The sequence below is a fragment of the Trachypithecus francoisi genome, unplaced genomic scaffold, assembly GCF_009764315.1.
Source record: "Trachypithecus francoisi isolate TF-2019V2 unplaced genomic scaffold, Tfra_2.0 Lachesis_group8, whole genome shotgun sequence".
Classification (NCBI taxonomy): Eukaryota; Metazoa; Chordata; class Mammalia; order Primates; family Cercopithecidae; genus Trachypithecus; species Trachypithecus francoisi.
The window spans coordinates 20,614,709-20,638,411 of NW_022681473.1; the positions used below are offsets into that span (position 1 = coordinate 20,614,709).

The 23,703-nt window shown below is 53.5% G+C and overlaps 1 protein-coding gene across 1 annotated transcript in view; it reads left to right on the forward strand.

The window, feature by feature from the left end:
* Positions 1-1,221: 1,221 nt before the first annotated feature.
* Positions 1,222-23,703, forward strand: part of ALX4 (ALX homeobox 4) — a 49,096-nt gene continuing 26,614 nt past the window's right edge. The window contains exon 1 of the mRNA XM_033207216.1: positions 1,222-1,867. Within this exon, the coding sequence (XP_033063107.1) occupies positions 1,408-1,867 (460 nt within the window). The 5' untranslated portion in view covers positions 1,222-1,407. The remainder of the gene's footprint in view (positions 1,868-23,703) is intronic.

A 23,703-nucleotide genomic window follows, 5' to 3' on the forward strand; every position in this document is an offset into this window, starting at 1 on the left:
GGTGGCCGCCCCTCTCTTAGCCTCCGTTAGCTCCTCAGAAAATTGGAGGCACCAATCTCTAACAAGGTTGTCATGAAGCGAAATCGAGGGGCTCCACGAGCAAAGTTCTTTTCCCTTGTTGTGGCTGTGCCAGGGGCCTTGAGGCTTGCGTTGGTGGGAAAACCACAACCTATCAAAACCAAGCAGTTCGTTTACAGTCGGGGGCAGTGAGGCCAGAAAGAAAAGAGACAGCCTCACCCCTCTCCCCGACCTCTGACCCCAAGGAGTGAACAGGTGTCAGCGTGACTATCGGGCAAGGTCAGGGGGTCTCCAGACTCTGTACCTGTACCTTGCCTAGCAGGAAATCCCCTCGCCTGGGCGCGGACGTGAGGCGTGCGCTGTGCGGCCTCTGGAAGGGAGCGCAGAGGGCAGCGCTCTAAAGCTTCTGAAGTCTGGCCCAGCCCAGGGCTTCCCCAGGGCTTGAGCGAGCACAGATCCCGCTGCCTCCCAGCCCAGCGCCCTTATAGCGGAAGGAAATAGTTAACAAGACGTGAAAGTGACCGTGCACTGGACGACGAAGGCTTGTGTGTGTGTTAATCTCCCGGAGGAACGGGAATGGGGAGGAAGGTTGGAAACCTAGGAAAAGGTGCCAGCGGGAAGGCCCGTAGCGGCGCCCGTGAGCTCGCGCGCAGGAGTCCAAAGGACTCGCTTGCATCCGCAGGCCCGTGGTCCCCCTGGCTTCGACTGTCAAAATCTGTTAGGTTTATTTTGGGGGGCTTTTTAAAACCTGTCATTAAAATTTGCATTTCCCTTTGCCCTAGGACAAAGCTCCTACACTCCGTCAATTCGCAACCTAGCCTCGGGAGCTCTGGGGGTCCTGGCACCTCCCCAGCCCCGCCTAGAATCGGAAAGCCCTCGGGCACCTCCGGGTTGAATCCCCGCTAGCGAGTTAGTAGCATCTCCTTAAGAGTGGAGAGGAGGGGGCAGGGGCCAGTGGAAGGAGAGAGAAGGAGGGGACGAGAGAGGGGGAAAGGAAGAAGCAAGTTAGGGAAAAAATTTACTTTTTTTTTTTTTCCCGCTGCAGAACCTTAAGAGGGTTTGGGAGATCTGGTCAACTTTCCGAAACATCTGAATCTTTTTACTGCCCTCCGTTCTTTCCCTCGGCTAGCTGTGGGGAGGGAGGAAAAAGAGAGAGGGAGAGAGAGAGGAAGAGAGAAGGGGGGAGGGAGGAGAAGAGAGAGAGGAGAGAGAGAGAGAAAGAAGGGGGAGAGAGAGAGGCAGGCGTGGAGGGGAGGAGGGAGAGCGAGCAGGCCGGGCGCGGAGTGCACAGCCACAGCCTCCTCGCCTCCCCAAACTCCCAGCCAAGGCGCGCGGTGGCGTCCTCGCGCCCTCGCTCGCGCCCCCGCCCGCCGCCCGCGCAAGCCAGGCATGAATGCTGAGACTTGCGTCTCTTACTGCGAGTCGCCGGCTGCTGCCATGGACGCCTACTACAGCCCGGTGTCGCAGAGTCGGGAGGGCTCGTCGCCTTTTAGGGCATTTCCCGGAGGCGACAAGTTCGGCACAACTTTCCTGTCGGCCGCCGCCAAAGCACAGGGATTCGGGGACGCCAAGAACCGGGCCCGTTACAGCGCTGGGCAGCAGGACCTAGCGACACCCCTGGAGAGTGGCGCCGGGGCGCGGGGCTCCTTTAACAAGTTCCAGCCCCAGCCGTCGACCCCGCAGCCCCAGCCGCCGCCGCCGCCCCAGCAGCAGCAACCGCAGCCCCAACCGCCCTCGCAACCGCATCTTTACTTGCAGCGAGGCGCCTGCAAGACGCCCCCGGACGGCAGCCTCAAACTCCAGGAAGGCAGCAGTGGCCACAACGCGGCCTTGCAGATTCCCTGCTACGGTGAGTGCATGTGCGGGTCACCTGGGGCTGGGGACCACGGTGTGCTTGGCTTCCGCATCCCTTGAAACTGGTGGCTTGCGAGAGATACGAGTTGGCGGGCTGGGGGCGGGCTGGGGGCAGCCGCGGGTGACTCCGGTCAGTAAACGGGATGGATCGCTGCGAGGAAGCCAAGGGATCTGTTCTGTCTCCTTCATGTCCGCCGGCCTAGGCACGGAACGTTTCGGCTGTTAAACTCGACCTGGAGTTTGTTTTTCCCGGTCCCTTCAGCTTTCCCCCAAACCGCTCGCTTTGCGCTGCTTGCTGGGCGGGATTTGAAGCGGATGCTTCTTACCGGCCCAGGGTGTGCGGCGGCAAGGAGTGTCCGCGCGGCGCAAAGGAGTCTCGCGCAGCGCTCTGGCTCGGGGCCGCTGGGCTGCTGGGCTGCGGGGCTGCGGGGTTGCGGGGCTGCGGGACTGCAGACGCCTCGCTCCTCGCGGGCTGGGAGGCTCCTCGGGCGGCGCCGCCGCAGGTGAGAGCGCCGCAGGTGTGGAGCCCGGCAGGAAGCCCGGAGCGTGGTTGGCCCAAAGCTCATGGGAAATCCAGGCGCACTGGCGCGACACAGTGCGGAGTCACAGACCGCGGGGTCCCAGGAGAAACTGGGGTCTGGCAAGACCAGAGTCCTGGGACCCTGAGCACTACTGGCGGTGGGGATGCGGGCAGGCCACTTCCCCGGGAGCTTCTCCCTCGGCGATTCTTGGAGGCGGCAGGCCTCAGAACAATGGTTTAGGACGGAGTAGCAGGGGAGACAGGAAGTCTCGGGTGGGCCAGGGCTGTAGCAAAAGAGAAGGGTCTGGGTCCTGATTTGAGCCCACGGGGAACCCGAGGGAGCTGGCCTATATGACCTCCAAGCCCCCTTGAACGCAGCCACAGGAGGCAGGCCTGGGCCCCCAGAGCACAGCCACCATTGCCGGGGAGAGAGACACTCAAGGACGGTCTCTAGCCAGAGCAGGTCTCTAGCCAGAGCAGCTCGGTAGCCCAGGCCTTCTCTTCTTCCACAGAATCGGGGTTCCTGAACCCCAATGCGCAAGGGGGAGCAACGACGCAGAAAGAGAAAAACCTTCTCTGAGCCGGGAGCCCTGAGCACATACTCTCCGGGAGGCCTTGGCCTTCAGGCCCGGCCCTGGTGAGATGAGTTGGGGGCAGGGAATTTGCCCTGATCCAGGCTCATGAAGAGGCATTAGGCCTGGGGACAGAGGCTGGGACACGGCAGAGGCCTTGGTGGCTGGAATAACCTTGAGAAAACAGCCCATGGCAGATGTTTTCTCGTATTCAGGTTCCTTCTTTCACAGGCGCAGAACTAGTTCGTAGATGGCTGCTGACAAACATTCAGTCATACACTTGTCTACAGATGCACTCACACACACATACACACGCATCTTCTTTAGGAGCCGATGTGGTCATACCCCAAGAACACATGCCCATGTGGCCTTGAATGAGCCACATACTCCCAAACCCAAAAGACAGAACTGAGAGAAGATTTAGAAAGCTTCAGTGGCCCTTCCCTACTTCCTTCACCTTCCTCTTCACCTCCAGTTGGAATGAGATCAGGCATTCAGATCACAGACCCCCAAAGCTCCACAGGCAGACACCCACAGCTCCACACGCAGACAAACACAACTCCACACACACACACAGCTCCACACACAGACACCCACAGCTCCACACGCAGACACACACAACTCCACACGCACACACAGCTCCACACGCAGACACACACAACTCCACACGCACACACAGCTCCACACACAGACACCCACAGCTCCACACGCAGACACACACAACTCCACACGCACACACAGCTCCACACACGTACGCACACAGCTTCACACACGTACACACACAGCTTCACACATGGACACACACAGCTCCACACACGGACACACACAACTCCACACGCAGACACACACACACCTCTCATGCAAGTGCTCCTTCACCATGCTAGGCTGGCAGAAAATCTCAGCCCTGTCCATACCAGCCGGCCTTCCCAGCCCAGGGACGCAGGCCCCAGCTCATCCTTGTCATTCAGGACTATTAGGTGAGGGCAGGTCGCAGACTAGGGGACCCATGGAGGTTCATCCTGCATAGCCAGGGGGCTCATGTTTTCTCTCCACTGCATTGAAATGTCATATTTTAACAAAAATTACCAGTGAGACCTCTGAAGAGGCTGAGATATCAGGCAAGAAGAGAGCCTAAGGAGCTCCCTACCTCTTGGTTAAATGCGTTCAAGTCCAGAGGGAAGGCAGAGAGGGCTGGTCTCCCCTGAGCCTTCTCTCTGTGCCCTGCTGGGTCCCCACAGCCAGCCTGGCCTTTCCTTTACTTGCACTAGCCTTTGGAGCTGAGGGAAAGAGCCAGCCACTTGACCCAGTACTGCCCCTAACCTGTGGCAGTGTGACCTGACAGCAAACACCTTCCCAAACCCTGGTTTCCTCATCTGCATCCTGGGGTGATAACAGAAAGGCCTTGCTGGGTCATAAATGTGCCTCTGCAGAGACAGCAAGAGGCAAGAGTTCCCCCCTCCTACCCCCCCAACCCCCACCCACATTTCCATCCCTGTCTATCTCCGCGCTGTTGGGAACTTAAGAGCACCCAATTCTGAGGATAGGGCAGGCCCCTGCCACTGCTCTGGTCATAAACTGCAGGCTGGGTCCAAAGGCAGCCTCTAACCACCCGCAGGACCCCACTCCATGCTGCCTAAGATGGAGGCTCTGCTCGGGGCAAAGCCACAAACAATAAACAGCAAGTCACTGTTCTTTCCCTTCTCTCAGCAGTTGAGTCTCCCCAACCAGGAGATGTCTGGTCCTTCTAGGAAAGGGATTAGGCACGTTAGGTCTCAGATGAAGAAACTGAGGCTCCAAAAGGTGAGGCTCTGCCCTTTACAGAGGTAGCCAGGAGGAGGGCCTCTGGAGTGGGATCCCTACCCTGCCAGCAAGCAGGGAAACTGAGGCATGCACTCACAACAATTCTCTCCCACAGTTGTGAGAGTGTATATACTCAAAAGGGGAGAGATGGAGTTCAGGGAAAAATCCTTAGACTTTCCCAAGAGCATGGGGAAAGTCGGAGGCAGGGGCAGCCTTGGTACCAGTAGCGGGGCTGGCTGATTCCAGTCTTCAGGCAGGCAGCTGAGACCTGGCAACCATTCCCAGCCCTGGAGGTCGGGACAAAAGCTGATCGTTCACGTGTGTAACTACACCTAACAAAATGATAAAGCTCGAAGGCCTCCCTCTGGAGCTCAGCTTCGGGGCCCACTCCTGGCAGAGTCAAACTACCCCTCCTCAAAGAAGGTGCCCCGGGCAGCTGCGCCAGGTCCAAGCCGAGGGAATGCGGGGCGGGGAAGCCGCCTCTAGTCTCTGCTGGCCAAGTCTGGTCCGGGTTGCGAAAAGAGTTGGTGAGAGAAACCCTTCTGGGCTGCAGGCGTCCCTGCCCCAACTTGGGCCTTCCTTTCCCCAAATGTGCTACAAGAACCATGATTAAGGCGGCTCCGCGGTGTCCTTTGGATGCGGAGACCGCGGTTTTACGAAAGAGCCCCCATCAAGCCCTCTTCTGCTGCAACCCAAGACCTCACCGGTCTACCCCCAGACTCTGGGTCCGCTCTTTGGCCTCCTGAATTCCTTGCCCGAGCCCAGGGTGGGCCGCCTCGGCCCCAGGAGACTTGTCAGGTTGGAGACCCGACGTTTCTCAGCGACGCAAGAGCCTCCTTGTACTCAGGGCAGGGACTCCAGCGCCTCGCCCCCAAATTCCGGATCCGACCCTCGGAGCCGCAGCCGGCGCGTGCCGGTCCTAGTCTACCAGTCCCCGAGACGCGGGGCCGCTGCGGGAAGCTGCCCCGTTTCCCCCTTCCCTTTCGCTTTCGATTCGGTGCAGACAGGTTTCTGTTGAAAGCAGATTGCTGCCTCTCCATCCACCCACCCTCAAAAGCAGCGCTCTCAGCACCAAGGTCTGGGGAGGCGCGGGCCAGGCTGAAGCCCCTGGGGTGCCGCCTAGGGGTCCAGTCCCGATTTTTCGAATTAGACGCAGTGGTTAAATACCAGCGGGTATTTATTTCCCCTGCACAGATACAATCCATGCACCACGAAATGTGTAAATTCTGCCAGGGTCGTATTTGAATTTAGTTAGAGAACTGGGGTGTGTTTTGTATATGAGAGACTACCCGAAGAAGGCAGAAACGAAAACCCGACAGAAGCAGCAACAGCCAGTGGGTGGCTGTGGGGTGATCGCGGGAAAACTCGAGGCTGGGACTGAAGCCTGCTCGAGAAGGGGCGACTGTTGTTTAATTTTGGAGGGAGGGGTGGCGAAGGAAGATGCTTTTAATTTGTTACTTTGTTAATTTCCATAGCCGGCAGCCTGCTTCACCAGTCTGGTCCAAACACATACGTTCTTAAATAGAAAAACAGAGGGCCTGGATTAAAACTCAATATTTCAAGTCAATCGACTTGCACAATCTTGCACAATCTTTTCTTTATTATACTTTACGTACAGTGAAGTGCTTAGCTCTGAGGAGGAAAGTTGGAAGAATTGTTATGTATGTGTACACTGTTAGGACGACCATCTGGGTAAAGAAACAGACCAAGTGTTTCATTAAACCTTGTAAAACGTTAAAGCAAAAACATTTTTTTGTAAGTTGTTTTAAGAAAATTTCAGAAGATACTTCGGAGCACCGGGGACCCCATTTTGTTCCTGACAGCAGTGTTTCTTGAGTAGGGTGACACTTTCACCCGGACATTTGCAGTCCCGATTCTAATGCGAAGTTCCAAGCGGCTGCCCCAGGAACCTCGCCGCGAAAACTGGGCTAAGCCGGAGTCACCAAGCCTTCCGAGCCGCACGCACTGCGATGCCGGCCCGCAGTAGGAAAAGAGATTAAAACGCCCTACAGAAAATCTCGGCAAAGTCCCTGAGGCCCCCGAGGACTCTGGTTTCTAAGATCAGCAGGGCGCACTTTCTCCGGGACGTCCCTTCTTCTTGGTCTCAGCTCCTTCCTACCCGCAGCCGCGCGCAGCTTTGTTTTGGTGGCAAACTGAAATAAGAAATGGAAATATATTGGCCTTTGCTGCTGCCAGGGATGAGAGGTGGTTGACGTCTGGCGCGTTTGTCCGGGCTTCGGGCTTCTCTGCAGACCCCTAGACTGGGGTGCCCGAGGTCAGGAGAGGAGGGGGATAGTTGCCCGGAGTTCCTGCGGCTCTGAGGCCTTGGGATGGCTCATGGGGGGTGCGCTGCCTCGGTGCGCCTCTCGCAGCGAAGGTAGGCGAGGTGGGTGGTACGGGAGTGTATGCTGGAGAGAAGAGAGAACGCTTGATCAGAGAGAACTTCCTGCCCCCGGAGCCTCAGTGTCCTTAGCCCCCCAAACCCCTGCTCAGGAAGCCGAAGGACCTAGGCCCAGGCAACGGTTTGGGGTGGGGCGGTAAGAGCACTGTCCTGCACCCGGACGTCCCCTGCCAGGCGCCACCTGGCCATGTGCGCCCGCAGCGCAGGGTTCTCCAGCCGTCGGCACACGTCCTCACCGAGGTGACAGTTATCGGACTGGGAAACCAACACTGCGAGGACCCGGCTACGTGATGATGCAGTCCGGGGGATTTCCAGTGGAAGCCGACCGTCCTGCGGTGCCACTAGACAAGTGAGAAGCAGCCCTTCCAAGCAGGGCCCTTTGCTGGAAGGAGGGGGCACCTCTCTCCAGCCTGTGAGCCCTCCCAGCTGCAGCCGGGGTCTTCTCTAACATCAGTTACCTGCGGCCTCCAGGGAGCTGCCTCCAGAGGTGCAGCCCGGCACACCTCTCCTCTGCAGATACACAAACCGGCGACACCCCCATCTCCTTCAAGATGCTCCTTTTTCACCAAGTACAGGGGTGCGGAATAAACCTGGGGCAACAACTTGCGTGCTGCCTGGAAGCAGGTCCTTCAGAAAGGATGACAAAAATTTAGTGATGCGGCAGAAGCTTCTTCCACTGTGTCCAGGAAGGGACAGCGGCCTCCCACCAGTTGCACCGGCCCTGCCCCGGCCCCCACCCCCAGCACATTTTGTCACCTTAGCAACGGCCGGCAGGCTTCTCCACCTGACCCCAACCCGCACCAGCCAGCGCCAAGGAGAGGGAGGAATGGAAGGACGTTGTGGCTCAGCAGTGAGGAAGAGCCACACAGAGGCAAGGCTCCGAGAAGCCAAGGCTGGGGTGTGTAGGGTGGCATGCTGGGCTGCGGGCCGGTTCAGATTTGGACTCCAGAGGCAGTTGAAAGGGTCACCTTGGCGCTTGGCGGCTCCCAGGGTGCCCTTTTGGTGAGGATGGGATCACTGGGAGATACCGGCGGGGTAAGAGGTGCCATCGGCTGCCAAGTACCTGTCTTTCCAGGTGAAGGCGCGGCTTGTACTGAGGACTGCTTGGTCATGGCTGCTGGGCACTGGCGCGCGTGCACATTGGGGGCAGAGAGGGAGCCAGTGCTCGCTGCACCAGATTCTTAAAGCAGCTTCTTTAAGAGTGGATTTTCATTCTGAACTGGAGGTCCCCGAGCATGGACGTTGGCCCTACGCACCTCCTAGAGGGACAGGACCTGGTGACCCAGGTCAGAGCAGAACAACTGGCTCTCCAGGGCTCTGAAGGGCACAACCCAGGCTGGAAAGCTGTGGGAGGTTTGGACCACGACACTGATGTCTAGCGTGGCACACATGGGGACCGGGGCCCACAGTCCGGGTGTAGATCACCCCAGCCTCCACCTTTGCATTCTCTACTCCTGCATGGCCTTAGAGAAGTCCGTTCTGCTCCGGGGTCTGAATTTTAGTTGTATGAAATGCAGGAGTGTTGACAATTTCCAAAGACCCTCTTGGAGTTTCTGTGCTGGTAGCATTCTGGGCCCACCTTTACCCCCTTGTCTTCCCTCCTCACCCCCACACGCGTTTTTGTCCAGGAGAAATTGGGGTAAGGTCGGTGGAAGAGGCTTCCCTGGAGGCTGACACAGGTCCTGAGTGGGGAGCCATCCCAGGACACAAAGCCAGCTGGAGGTCCTGCAGGGCCGTGGTGGAATGCAGGTTCTGAGCTCAGGACTGGGATGTAAATGGAGGGGGTAAGCGACTGTCTTTGTGTCCACACATGACCAGGCTCAAGCTAAGGCCCTGGGCGCATGGTCCCTGTGTCCACTCATCGTCCCTATCCCAGTATTTATGGAGCACCTTCCCTGGACGGACCTTCTCCCAGAAGATACAACATGCCAAGCCCCTGCCGCCTGTGTTACAGCTTATGTCCTTCCAAGTGCGTTGTAGAGTTGGGCTTAACAAAGGTTCGCTGGCTGGAAGAATGAATGAAGAACTGGTGTCTCCTGCAGTGTTACACCTGCATGGTTAAGTGCACCCAGGAGCACCTTTGGCTGTGTGAGGGCCGGCTTAGGTATTTGTGTGAGCGTGTGCACGGCGTGAATGTGAGCCGCGTGTGCCGTGCCCATTCTCTCTGGGTCGGCATCCTGCGGTCTGAGTGTTTCAGGGTGAGGCCGAGGGTGTGTGTGTAGCCCAGTGAAAGGCATGCCTGTCCTCCGGTACTTGCGCCTATGTACCCCAGCGTGTGAGCCTCAGGTGTGCAAGGGTGAGTACCCATGTGCACGGCTCTGGAGCTTCTCTGAGTCTGTGGGTGGCGCAGCCTCTGCCTCCATAGGTGCCCCTAGGGAGACAGTGACTAAGCACCCTTTCATCATGGCCTGTGGCCTTCCTGTCCCTGGTCATGGCTCCCAGGAGCAGCTGACTCAGTGAGTGGCAGGCAGAATCTCCCTGTGACAAGTCCCCGGGTGGGGTCCAACCACCCCCAGCGACATCCTAAGGCCCTCGAATGTGGCCCATCCAGCCCACCCACACTGCGGCAAGGCCTTCTGACAAGCCACTAACTGGAATGTACCCTCTGTCCCATGTGGCTCACTGCGGAAGAGACACGGCCTTGGCACTGTCTTTACGCACACTGCTGACCCCATTTAGCACATGAGCAAACTGAGGCCTAAGGGGAAATGGACCTCCACAGCCAGGTTAGTAGGAGGGCGGGAACTCACTGAGTTCTCCTCCTTCCACTACGATGGGTGGAAAGGCAGAAAGTGTTGGGGAATCAGATCCACTCACCTGCTCTCTTGTTGGATGTGGCTCCTGCATTAAGTCCAGTAAGTTGCACTCTCTCTGTGCATCAAATAGGGCAGATGCTTGCAGTTCTGCCTCAGTCAGAAGTAAAGCAAACCCCACCGTGAGCTCCTGGGCATTAGAGGACAGCAGGAGAGCACCCATGGAATCCCTGGTGGGCCTGCAGGGACCTGACTCTAATGCAGCCACACCAGGCTGGGACTCCTGCTCTCTGCCCAGCTCCCCAAGCTGAGTTTTCTTTTCCTGAGTTCGTGAAAACCACAAGCCAGGGTCAGCTGAGGCCAGATGACCAACTCCTCCCACTGTGCAGGACCGTCCACCAGGCCCTGAGGGCCTTTGGTTACATCCAGGAACCTGGTACCTCCCCTGACTCTGCAGCACACACACAATGGGTCATGGTGACTTGGTGGGGGGCCCACCCAAGGTTGGAAGAGATGGCAGTCATCGCCTGGCCCACATGTCTTATTTCACAGACAAGGGGACTGAGAGGCCTGATTCCATTTACGCATGGCTCACCAAACTTTGCCTGTCACTATGCCAGGCCTTGTGGGGGATTCCGGGAAGCTCTGGATGCAGCCCCTGCCTTCAGGTCCAGAGGAAGAGACAGACAAGTGACCTTGAAATTCCAGTTCAGTGGGATGGGTGCTGAGATGGGGAAAGCCCTGACTCAGGCTCTGAGGAGAAGGTCAGGCTGGCTTGCCCTGAGGTGTGCAGGTGCCACCGGGGTTTGGGAGCTTACTGGAAGCCACTTAAGGGGAGGGTTCAGGAAAGTTGAGGGAAGCTGGGATTTGTCCAGGCCAATGAGTCTTCTCTAGTGGCTGGAAATCCTGAGGCTTCTTCTCTCTTGACTTTCTCCTTTTTCTGTCTCCATGCTTTCTCTGTAGATCAATAGGTCTTAGTTTTCTACGGAAACAGCCGTGTATAACAGCCCCCTTACCTCTCTAGTGCCACTCCATTTCTCCATGTGTTGAATGGCACTTTGGCCCTGTCCCACCTGTGAGGGGTGTGTGAGGAGGATGTGATGATGGAGAGAGGTAATGCGCCTGCTCTGTACATCCTGCCCCGCCAGGTTTTCTTCCCCACCCCTCATACTATACCCTTTGAGGGTGCTGGGATATTGCAAATGATAGTGGTGGGGTTCTGATCAGGTTTCAGAGTAGGGATGTAGGGTTTGGGGTCCTCTGGATGTGTCAGCCTTCCCGATGTCTCTACGTGGCCACAAGGATTCATTCACACCTGGTTCACATCCCAGCATGGAGCTGGGACAACCCCAGCTCCATGGCCTCTGACTTCAAGGAGGGAGCTCACTTTCAAATGGGGAAGACAAACATGCACATAGCTCTACTGCACGGCTCCCCTATTGTGGCCTCTACCTCCCCATCTCTGAACCTTCTTCATGGGACTTGATGGTTTCAGAGGCCTTGGGGTTCTGTGATATTCACCAAGAGAGACGGATGGGCCCTCCAGAATCCTCCAGATGCCTCAGGACCCCACACTCTTCCCCATTCATTGTGCCAGGAAAGGGGGAAAGCTGGTCCAGTCTGCCAAAGGGTAAGAGTCTGGGATACCGGGCCTGGCTCCTGGTCTGAGTTTTCCCATCTGCAGGACAGAGACAATAATGGGTTTTGAGGCAAAGAAGACTTAGAGTTGGCTGCTGCCGCAGAAGCACGTGACAGCCCCGAACGACTGAGCATCCCTTCCCGTGTGCCAGGCAGTATGCCAGTGCTGCTTACGTATTATTTCACTTAACTGCCATCACAATCTTACGAGATTGGTAGTATTACCATCCCCATTTCATAGATGAAAACTGAGGTTCATGGAAAATAAGTAACTCATCCACAGTGAGACAGCCAGGAAGGAAGAGTCAAGTCTTGCTGGCCGAGGGCTCCAAGAAACCTGAAAGGCATCCTGTTCTAGAATGAACCTGATTAGACTTGAGATCACCCTAAATCTGTCCCAGATGATGTGGAGATGAAAGACAGGGTCTTACAAACATGGCCCCCAGGGCAGGGCACAGTGGCTTAAGCCTGTAATCCTAGCACTTTGGGAGGCCAAGACAGGTGGATCACGAGGTCAGGAGATCGAGACCATCCTGGCTAACACAGTGAAACCCCGTCTGTGCTAAAAATACAAAATATCAGCTGGATGTGGTGGTGGGCGCCTGTAGTCCCAGCTACTCGGGAGGCTGAGGCAGGAGAATGGCGTGAACCCAGAAGGCGGAGCTCGCAGTGAGCTGAGATCGTGCCACTGTACTCCAGCTTGGGTGACAGAGCAAGAGTCCACCTCAAAAAAATAAATAAATAAAAATTAAAAATAAAAACCCTTAACCCCCAAAGCATTCTTCTCAGCTTCACATCCAGGGATGCAGAAGACAAATGGTGTCAAGAGTAAGTTTCAGCACCTGCCAGGTTGAAGTTCTACACGGACTCTGTGACCTTGGGCACAGCTTCCTCACCTGTACCAGGTGAAAACAGGGTCCCAGGCATGGCATAGGGCCTCATAGCTGGTATGAGGAATGACTGCACGAGTTTCCAGAGGTTTCAGGAACATGACAGAACCTCTGATTTAGGTAGGGTGGAGCTGAGAAGCATCTGTGGGAACCGTGGGGAAATAACACCTGCCCTCTAGGAAACATGAGACCGCAGGAGACTTTGTCTGTCTTGTTTCAAACTTTCCCTAGAACCTGGAACTAGTCTACATAGTAGATGCTCAATAAATGTCTGTTGCTGAGTGAATGAATGAGTGGATCTTATGGGAGGGGAACAAGCTAGGAACTCTGTAAATCTTTCCACTCTCTCTTCGTTCATCGTTCCTTTGAATTGAGGCCTGGGGTGAGAGCCTGCTTTGTCGTTCTCTTGCATTCTGGTAGAAAATGATTGATTTTTTTTTTTTTTTTTTTTGCAGGGTTTCCTGTGGGGTATAGGAGCAGGGAGGCTCTGGGTAGCTCTAATTATCACAAGCCTTGGTCCTCTCCAACTCTAGCAGTCGGAGGAGCACCCCTTTCCCTCACTGCTCCTCTTTTGGGTCTCACCCCACAGGCCATAGGCCTGCAGTCTGACTGCCACATCCCCCGGGGTTGGCTCTAGTCAAGTGGTTTTCTCCCTTTGTCCCCAAATCTTCTCCTCAGGTCTCCCATTCCCTACGGTGAGTTCCGTGTCCTTCCCGCTGGCACCTCCATTCCTGCCGCCTGCCCAGCGGGCTGCCTGAGAGCTGCTGAAGCTCCTCCCTTAGTCCCCCATTCACTCATCCTCCATCCTGGGATTCTGAGACTCACCTGCAAGGGATGCAGCCCTCTGTTCTGGCCAGGATGCCATCTGACCTCACCTGAGTTCCCAGCAGGGCATCCGGCTCCAAGGCCTGGGCTCTTCCCAGCACACCCGTGATTCCTTCCACCCGCCCCAACCCAGCATTTGCAATCTTAGGCCACTTGAACATCCATGATCCCCTGAGTCTCACCAAAGGCCTATGTGGAGGAATTGAATCTCCATTTTACAGAGGGAAGTCAAAGCTCAAAGAGGTGGAACAGCTCAGAAGGAAAGCACGGAGGAGTGTGCGCCTGGAAAAAGCTCCTCCTCGCATCTAACAGATCCTTCAGCCTGGCACTTCTGTGTCAGGCAGGGACCAGAGTGTTTGGCAGTGAAGGAACTGGCTCCTACCCTTAGAGAGCCCATAGCCTGGTTAGAATGTGCTACATGCCATGGGAATCCCCAGGGAAGGTGAATGGACTGGGGCTTCCTGAGCATGGACATTTGAAGTGGACCTTGAAGGTTGAATAGGAGCTCACCAGCTGAAGGAGCTGAAAGAGGCCCTCTAGACTCAGGAAACAGCATGAACTAAGCCTTTGGGTAAGGGAAGAACATGAAGCGAGTGTGTGGAGTGCACAGGCATGATGGATGCCAGTGAGGTGGGCTGAGGAATGGCAGGAGCACAGCCGAAGACAACCTTTTATTTTATTTTATTTTATATTTTATTTTTTGAGACAGAGTCTCACTCGGTCACCCACGCTGGAGTGCCATGGTGCAATCTTGGCTCACTGCAACCTCTGCTTCCCAGGCTTAAGCGATTCTCCTGCCTCAGCCTCCCAAGTAGCTGGGATTACAGGCACCCACCACCACGCCCGGCTACTTTTTATGTTTTTGGTAGAGATGGGGTTTTGCCATGTTGGCCAGGCTGGTCTTGAACTCCTGACCTCAGGTGATTCACTCGCCTCAGCCTCCCAGAGTGCTGGGATTACAGGTGTGAGCCACCGCGCCCGGCCGTAGGTACCTCTTATAAGTGGAATCAGACAGTATTTCTCCTTTGGTGTCTGGCCATTTGTGTATCTTCTTTGAAGTGTATTCAAGTACTTTGCCCATTGTTGAATGGGGTTGTTTGTTTCCTTGTTCTTGAGTCATAGGAATTCTGGATATTAATTTCTTTTCAGATATATGATTTGCAAATATTTCTTCTCGTTCTATGGGTTGTCCTTTCACTCCCTGGATACTGTCCTTTGATGCACAAAAGTTTTACATTTTGATGAAGAAGCACAATTTTTCAACTTCTTCTTTTGTTGTTTGTGCTTTTGGTGTCACATCCAAGAAATCATCAATAACTCCAGTGTCATGAAGATTTTCCCCTATGTCTTCTAAGAGCTTTGTAGTTTAGCTCTTAGGTTTAGGTCTTTGATGCACTTTAATTTTGAATACGACATAAGGCTCCAACTTCATTCTTCCTCGTGGGGATATCCACTTTTCCCAGCACCATTTGTAGAAAAGATGGCCCTTTTCTCACCAACTGGTCTCGGGACCTTTGTTGAAAATCAGTAGAGCATATATTTGAGAGTTTACGTCTGGTCTGTATTCTGTTGCATTTGTCTGTCTGTCTGGCCCCTGAATGACCTTCTGATGTGAAGTCCAGGGAAGGTGAATGGACTGGGGCTTCCTGAGCATGGACATTTGAAGTGGACCTTGAAGGTTGAATAGGAGCTCACCAGCTGAAGGAGCTGAAAGAGGCCCTCTAGACTCAGGAAACAGCATGAACTAAGCCTTTGGGTAAGGGAAGAACATGAAGCGAGTGTGTACAAGGACCCTCGTAGGCCATCCGTTCATCTCCTTGCCTGCAGGCCAGTGACTGACAGGTCATGGAAATTGAGCTCAGGGACAAATTTGTTCTCCAGGACCTAGAGCTGGTGAGAAGGGGTGGAGGGCAGAGCCACAGGCGAGGACTCTGGAGCCACAGTTTTGGCCCTGGCTAGGCCCCTGGCTATTTGGGGGCCCCTCTGCCCCTTCATTTGACCATCCCATGAGGACATGTGGCCTTTGGGGAAATTCTCATGTGCTCTGAGGGTCTATACACCCACCTCCTGAGATGCTCAAATCTGGGACCACTTACTTTATTAAGATGATTCCAGAATGCTTCCAGTGGAGCTGGGAGGAGCTCCAAGAGGGAAGCAGCCAGTGGCTCCACGCTGCTGGCCCTATGCATATTTTGAAGATTTTCTCTTTGACTCCCAAGAGAGGCACTTGCAACTCCCTGTCCCCCACCCCAGGCCATCCAGTGAGTGGCACAACCAGGGCTCGGGCTCCAGGGACTGGACAGCAGGCTCCAAGGGGAGCACAGCTGCAGAGAAGCAGCTGTCCCCTGCTCCCCCTCCTGGGAACTTCCCCGGCCTAGGTGGCTAAACAGAGGCCTGCTTGAGCCTGGTCTTCCAGCCATGTGCCCTAAGGCATAATTTCTAGAGTTCTTGGAAAATCATAGAAACTATGTTCATTCCACGATTGGGCTACACAGGCTACCTGATGCTTCAGATGCTTTTGGTTTGGAGAAGCCAGTGGAGCTCAGGACCTGGAAACAGATTTTAGCCCATACAGTTGAGTGACCTCGGGCAGATTAGTTGCCCTCTTTGCCTCAGTTTCTTTACCTGTCAAGTGGGGATAAGAATCATGTCTATCTGTTAGTGATAGGGTGAGGCTTAAATAAGGTAAAACAGGTAAGAATTGAGCCGGGTGTGGTTGCTCACGCCTGTAATCCCAGCATTTTGGGAGGCTGAGGTAGGTGGATCACCTGAAGTCAGGAGTTTGAGACCAGCCTGGCCAACATAGTGAAACTCTGTCTCTACTAAAAATACAAAAAATTAGCTGGGCATGGTGGTGGGCGCCTGTAATCTCAGCTACTAGGGAGGCTGAGGCAGGAGAATCACTTGAACCCAGGAGGCAGAGGTTGCAGCGAGCCGAGATCACGCCATTGCAGTCTAGCCTGGGCAACAAGAGTGAAACTCTGTCTCTAAATAAATAAATATATATATATATATATATATATAGGTAAGGATCTTAGAACAGTTCCTGGAGCATAGTAAGTGCTCAGTCAATGTTAGCTGTTATGATTGGTAAGATTTTGCTGGAACCTTGACTCTGTCAGACTGGCCACAAACCTTGATAGGCAATTAAAGTTGACTGGGATGCATAGAGTTGGACGACGAACAAATTATTACTGAATCCACGATTACTGTGTGGTTGACATTGTCTTTTAAAACATGGATGAGTGATGGGAGGTGTGGGGGCTGCTATCTCTACCTAATGCAGTGGCAGGAGGCTTCAAGGAGGGACAAAGGCCACCCAGGCCCCTCCAGCCCCTCCTCCCCATAGGCTGCTGCACCCCGTACCCGTGCATCATGAGCTGGGGAATAACTCTGTCCCTGCTGAATGTGTTTTCTGTGTTTATTTGGCCCAGAACTTCAGCCTGTCCCCAGGGCAGTGGTTGTGTTGTGTTCCTCTCTGATCAGCACAGGGCTGGGCACAGAGAATCGGGCTCAGGGAATGTTAGGCAGGCTCTGCACCCTCCCTGGGCCCCAGCTTGCCCACCTGCAATTAAGAAAGCACCTGGTGGGCATTGCCCTGGGCCAGACCTGGACTGAGACTTTTCATGGAAACCCATTGGGGGATACTAGTATCCTCAATTTGCAGGTGAGGAAAGTGAGGTGTCCTGCTGTGAATTGGACCCAGATTTCCTGAAGCCAACAAGCCTTTTTCCTCTTCACTTCCCTGCCTGGACGCCCTCATGCCTATGTGCCCATCAGACTCAACCAGCATGTGAGAGCTCTGTGAACTGTGGAGGGGGCGCACTGGGAGGGGTTTTCAGCACACCACGTGCTGTACGTGTACCACACCATCTTCGCTCATCTACTGAAATGATGACCACGTCCCCTGACCCCCCAGACCCCACTCCCTCCTTCCTCCAGAGCCATCCTGAGAACAAGGCCAGCCCAGCCCAGGACCCCCACGTGATGTGTGGGAGCAGCTCCTGTGGGTGAAGAAGGAGGAGACAAACCCTTCTAAACAGAACGAGTAATAGCCTCTCACTTGCCCAGCGTCGGCAAGGCCAGGGACAAGAGGCCAGTTTGGAAACATCGCTCGTACCATGTGGCAGGTGGACAGTGAGGGCCAAGCCTCTTCAGGGAACACGTGTGCCCAACCCCTGCTGTACTAACGCGTCTCCCAGGATTTAGCCCCATGAGAGAAGATTCCACAGAGCCCAGTTTTGTGCTACACAAAGTATATTCTCAGGAGATCCATCCTGTTGCAGGGGATCCATCCTCCCGAGAAGTAGTAACAGGTGGAAAACAGATGTATTTGTCTCACGTTCGCTGTGGATTAAGGTTTTCTTGGTAGAAGGGACACACCATGTATTTTATTTTATTTTTTTTCTTTTTTTAAGATGGGTTTTTGCCATGTTGGCCAGGCTGGTCTCGAACTCCTGACCTCAGGTGATCTGCCCACCTCAGCCTCCCATAGTGCTGGGATTACAAGTGTGAGCCACTGCACCTGGCCACACCATGGATTTTAAAGCAGAGACTTATTTGAATTTTTTATTTTGTTCAGATGAGCAGAAGTCAATGAAAAAACCATTTCCTTCCTTCCTTCCTTCCTTCCTTCCTTCCTTCCTTCCTTCCTTCCTTCCTTCCCTCCCTCCCTTCCTCCCTCAGACAGGGTGTCACTATCACCCAGGATGGAATGCAATGGCTAAATCATGGCCCACTGCAGCCACAATCTCCTGGGCTCAAGCAGTTCTCCTGCCTCAGCCTCTTGAGTAACTGGGACTACAGGCTTGTGCCAGTGCGCCCAGCTAAGTTTTACTTTTTTTTGTAGAGATGGGGGTCTTACTTTGTTGCCCAGGCAGGTCTCAAACTCCTGAGCTCAAGCAGTCTGCCCATCTTGGCTTCCCAAAATGCTGGGATTACAGGCATGAGCTACCATGCAGGGCCAAAAGAACCATTTTTAACTAACATTTTAATTGTGAATACTGAAACATCGATTATTTATATTTTATCCTTACTATATGTGATAGGCAAAATCCTTGGAACCCATCTACTCCAAATCCCAGCCATTTATACAAAAACACCAACCAAAACTTAGATATAATTATCCTTTAGATATTTTGAATTGTTGACTATCTTATGGTTGCAAATGTGGGATTTTTTAAAAAAGCAAATATTGAAAAATCTTTTCCATTCTTATCAGCTTTAAGGAAGTTGATGACTTTCTTAAAATACAAACTAGGACTGGGCATGGTGACTCATGCCTGTATTCCAGCACTTTGGGAGGCTGAGGTGGGAGAATTGCTTGAATCCAGCAGTCTGAGACCAGCCTGGGCAACATAGTGACACCTCGTCTCTACAAAAAACAAAACAAAAAAAATTAAATTAGCCGGGTGTGGTGTTGTGCACCCTTAGTACCAGCTACTCAGGAGGCTGAGGAGGGAGGATTGCTTGAGCCCAGGAGGTTGAGGCTGCAGTGAGCTGTGATTATACCACTGTGTGCCAGCCTAGGCAACAGAAAAAAAAAAAAAAAAGCAATCCTATAATTAATTGAGCCATTACTTTCCCCTTCTCATCCAAGGGGAGAAAAGCGTTGTTGCTTTTTCAGTTTGTAAGTGATTCTCTAGATTAGAATGAGTACATTTGGGCCAGGTGAGGTGGCTCACGCCTGTAGTCCCAGCACTTTGGGGGACCGAGGTGGGTGGATCTCGAGGTCAGGAGTTCAAGACCAACCTGGCCAAGATGGTGAAACCCCGTCTCTACTAAAAGTACAAAAATTAGCCAGGTGCAGTGGCAGGTGCCTGTAACCCCAGCTACTCGGGAGGCTGAGGCAGGAGAATGGCTTGAACCCAGGGGGGCAGAGGTTGCAGTAAACCGAGATGGCATCAATGCACTCCAGCCTGGGTGACAGAGCGAGACTCCATCTCAATAAATAAATGCATAAATAAAAATAAAAGAATGAGCACATTTGAGAAAGAAAAGATTTGATGTAAGGGCACAGTCTAAAGGCAGAGGCTGCCACGATTCCACTCTTTAAAAGTTTTTTAAGTCTATATAACCAAATAAATGTACATTTAGCATTTGATTTTTACAGCAGTTGCCAGTATTTCACCCCATTTATAGTCTCTGTTATATGTATGTGAAATGGGCCCTTCATTGAAAGGGACCCAGGGAGCTACTTTCGACAGAGGTTTATGGTTCATAAATGTCATTCTGGGAGCTGCCGCTCAGGAAACCTGAACTGGAGAGGATGCACCTGGGGAAGGAAGCGGGGGGGGATGACACAGTTGCAGGCTGAGTGACGTTGCCCTGGCTGTCAGCTGCCACAGCCAAATTCATCCCCAAATCATAACTGTATTAATATATCGTGGCGGCATCCCATTGATAGAGTGGGTGCCGTGTGTGGGGCAGGGGATATGCCATCTTGCACTCTACTTCAGTCAGACCTCAGCCATTCTGGGCTGTGAATGTTCTCAGCCTCATCTTACAGATGAGGAAACTGAGGCACACAAAGGTCAAGTCACTTTTCCAAGGATACCCTTCTGTGGCAGAACCACAGGGTGACTTGGGAGCCTCCTTAATAATCTCCTTTAGTCTCTGCCCCTATTTCTTTCATGGGGGAAACTGGCATTCCCTAGTTGTATGTGACACGTTAGCTAAACACAGCTTCAACAGACCTCTCCAACCACATCGCTGCCTCAAAACCCCTCCTCTACAGAGATCTGGATTCGCCCCAAGGCTGGGCTAGGTGCCCCTGCCCCAGTCACCACCCTGCACTGTAATCATAGCAAGCCATTTGAAGGGAGGGACTGTGTTTTACTGGGCTCTGTATATTCACCACCCGGAACTGTGCCCAGTGCATAGCTGATGCTCCAGGAATGCTGTTGAATGAATGAATGTAGCAAATAAGTGGCAGAACCAGGGGCCAAGCCCAGGCCTGTCTTACGCCAAAGACTTCTTATTCATTCCATTTTGCCTCGTGCAGGATCTGAGCCTCTCCGTCTCGCCTGCCTCTGGATGAAAGCGATATTACAGTGTCTTGGTGAAGGTGGCGGAGCTGCGGGATTCTTTCTGCTACAGAAGGGAAACAGAGGCTTGGGGGAATTAAGTGAGAGATGTCTCGGGACATGCCCAGGGCCACGTGGTTTAGGGTTGTTGAGAGGGACAACGGGCAGACAGACCACAGGGCTGGACGTGGGAGGTGCAGGGTTCGAGTCCTGGCCCTTCCATTATTAGGCAGTATGACCTCGCTCTGGGCCTCTGCACCTTGACTGTGAAGGGAGGGTCTGGTCCAGTGGGGTCTCTGAGCCCTGGAGATGTATTGCTAGGAGAGGGGAGAGCATGGGAGACTCTGCTTCTCTGGCAGTGGGTCCTGCAGGGGACAGGGTCTCATCCAGCCACCCACGCCATGAGATGGAGCTTGGGGATGGAACGAGGAGCTGGGAAACTTCTAGCCTCCTTGAGGAGAGAAGCTGACAGGGGCACTTAGAGCCCGGACTAAAGCCAGAACACCTGTCCCACCCCAGAAGGCATCAGAAAGTGATCTCCAAGTGTTAGATCACACGTGGGCTTCTCATGGAGACCCTGAAGCTTGGTTTACCCCAGTCCTTTGAGATAGAAATGACCCCAGTGGCTGAGCGGTGCCCCCTTAGGACAAGATGAAGCCTGCCTGACCCCTCCAGGAGTCCTCCATGTTAGAAACATGACTCGTCACCACTTTGAGAGGCAGTGGGCTTGGCATGGGACCATCCCGTCTGCCCCTCCTAGCTACGTGATCTTGAGCAAGTCATCCATCTTCACTGCACCTCAGTTTTCTCATCTGTGAAATGGAGATACCAACACTGACCTCATGGGATAGAGGGTCAGAGGAGATAGTGGGTGGGTCGCAACGCGAATACAAGGCATTACATTATTGCTGTCATGGTTGTCATCGGCCCTGGTTGGAGAGCTCCCGTCTAAGGCTTCTCCCTTGGTAATTTGGGATTTGCCCTATTTGGGGTGGGGGGATGGTATCTTGGTATCTTGTTTTACCATAAAATGCAACATGCCTTGCTGAGCCCTCCTTGGCTGGCAATACCCAATTCAAGAGCCACTCCATCGCGGAAGCCTTCTCCGACCTTTTCAATGGAAACTGACCGCTCCTTTCTGTGGGCCCTGCCATGTCTGGGAAACAAGACTCTTGCCCTGCAGACCCTGGAACACTTGACCATGCTTGGCTCTCATCCGTCTCTTCCCCTAGCTCATGATTCCTAAGGGAAGCTCTGACGAGGTGCCCAATGAATGAATCAGTGAAGCAAGACACAGGGTGGGGGAGAGAACAGGAAAGACAAATTCCAGACACGAGCTGGGGGGTGGAGGGGACCCAGGCCTTGGCAGAGGGGCCCTGGGGACTGAGGGCTGGACAGAGGTCCTAAGGATGGTTCTTTCTTTCCACCATTTTTTTTTTTATACGAGGAAACTTTACTCATTTGGACTAACTGTAGGACAGTTGAAATTACAGTAGACTCAAAAATTAAAGTACTTTTTAAACTTTTAAGTTCCAACAGTAGCTTGATCTTGGCCTCCTACAGCTCTCAGAAGAGCTGCTCAAAGGAGCCCGGTGTTCTCATTGGTCACAATGGCTTCCGTGGAAGTGAGGGCTTCCAGAGGGCTGGCGAGCAAGGTGTGCTCCCAGAGTTGGCATTTGTCCTGTGATTTTTATGGCAACATACAAGGCCCCTTGTAGAATTTTGAATGGTGGTGGTGATGAGGGGAAGGTGGGGAGGTTGCTAGGTAAACTTGTCCAGGTCCTATTCAAAGGATTACAAATGCCAGCTTCACAAGAGGAGTTCCTAGGGAAGGTGCCTTCTTTCCATTAGTCCACATACCTTTGCTTTTAAAAAACTTTTTATTTTGATATAATATTACACTTAGAGAAAAGTCACAAATGGACTACAAAGAATTCCCAGATGCCTTTTATGCTGACTCCCCAAATGGTGATGTTTTGCCATATTTGCATTGTCATTTTCGGTCTCTCTGGGTCTCTCTCTGTGTACATGTTCTGCGTATGTATGTATTGATGTACATGCATACCATATACAGCTGAATCATTTAACTGTGAGTTGCAGGCTGGGCACAGTGGCTCATGCCTGTAATCCCAGCACTTTGGGAGGCCGAGGCAGGTGGATCACCTGAGGTCAGGAGTTCGAGACCAGCCTGGCCAACAAAGTAGAAACCCGACTCTACTAAAAATACAAAAATTAGCCGGGCATGGTGGTGTGCACCTGTAATCCCAACTACTCGGGAAGCTGAAACAGGATAATCACTTGAACTCGGGAGGGGGAGGTTGCAGTTAGCCAAGATTGTGCCACTGCACTCCAGCCTGGGTGACAGAGCAAGACTTCATCTCAAAAAAAAAAGAAAAGAAAAAAGAAAGGAAGGAAGGAAGGAAGGAAGGAAAAGAGTAAGTTGCAGACATATGCCTCTTTGCCTCTAAGTACTTCAGTGTGTGTAGGCCCTGAAACAAGGCACTGGTCCGCATCTGCGGTCCCAGATGGTCAATGAAGTTGATCTTCAGCAGGGCAGTTTGATCGGGGCAGCCCTGAAGGTGGTTATGAGGGGGCCGATCTCTCAAGGCAGCTGAGAGTAGCCATTCTCCTGTGACTTCTCCATCTTCCTGCCTTCCTCCTTGACCCTGTCTCCTGTCTGCCTGTCCCAGTCCCACCCACAGCATCCATCCCAGGAGGGCCCAGCGGGCATGCTCCAGGCCTGGAGTCCAAGTTTCTGCTCTGCCTCTTATCAGTTTTTTGTTTTCTTTTTCTTTCTTTCTTTTTTTTTTTTTTTTTGAGACAGGTCTCCCTCTGTCACCCAGGCTAGATGGAACTCTGGGCTCAAGTGACCCTCCCACCTCAGCCTCCCAACATTTTGGGATTACAGGGATGATCCACCACCTCTGGACCTTCTTAACAGTTACTGATTCTCAGCAAGGCATTTACCCCTCTGGCCTCAGTTTCTGGGGCTGCAAAATGGAAACCCGATGGTTGTAAAGAGGCTGGAACTCTACTGGTGGCATAATAGATGCTCTAGTACTTTGTAAAGTACAAAGCCCAGTTCCTGGTTTTGTTTTTTGGGTTTTGTGTGTGTGTGTGTGTGCGTGTGTGTGAGAGAGAGAGAGAGCCCAGCATTAATCTCTTTTCATTCCTGGACTCTGGGAAGCCCACTCCATCTCTGGACTAAGAGAAAGACAGCCCCCCCCCACCCCGGTCCCCCACAACCCCTGCCATTGAGGGAAGAACTGAGAGAGCTTCTGTATGAGGGCGGAGCGGTGGAGGAGGGGGCTGCAGACCCTGCCTTGGCAGATGCCTGCCTCAGGAAGAACCCACAGGGAAGCTGGTAACAAATCTGCCAGCCACATGGAGAGCCGCTGGGCCAAGCT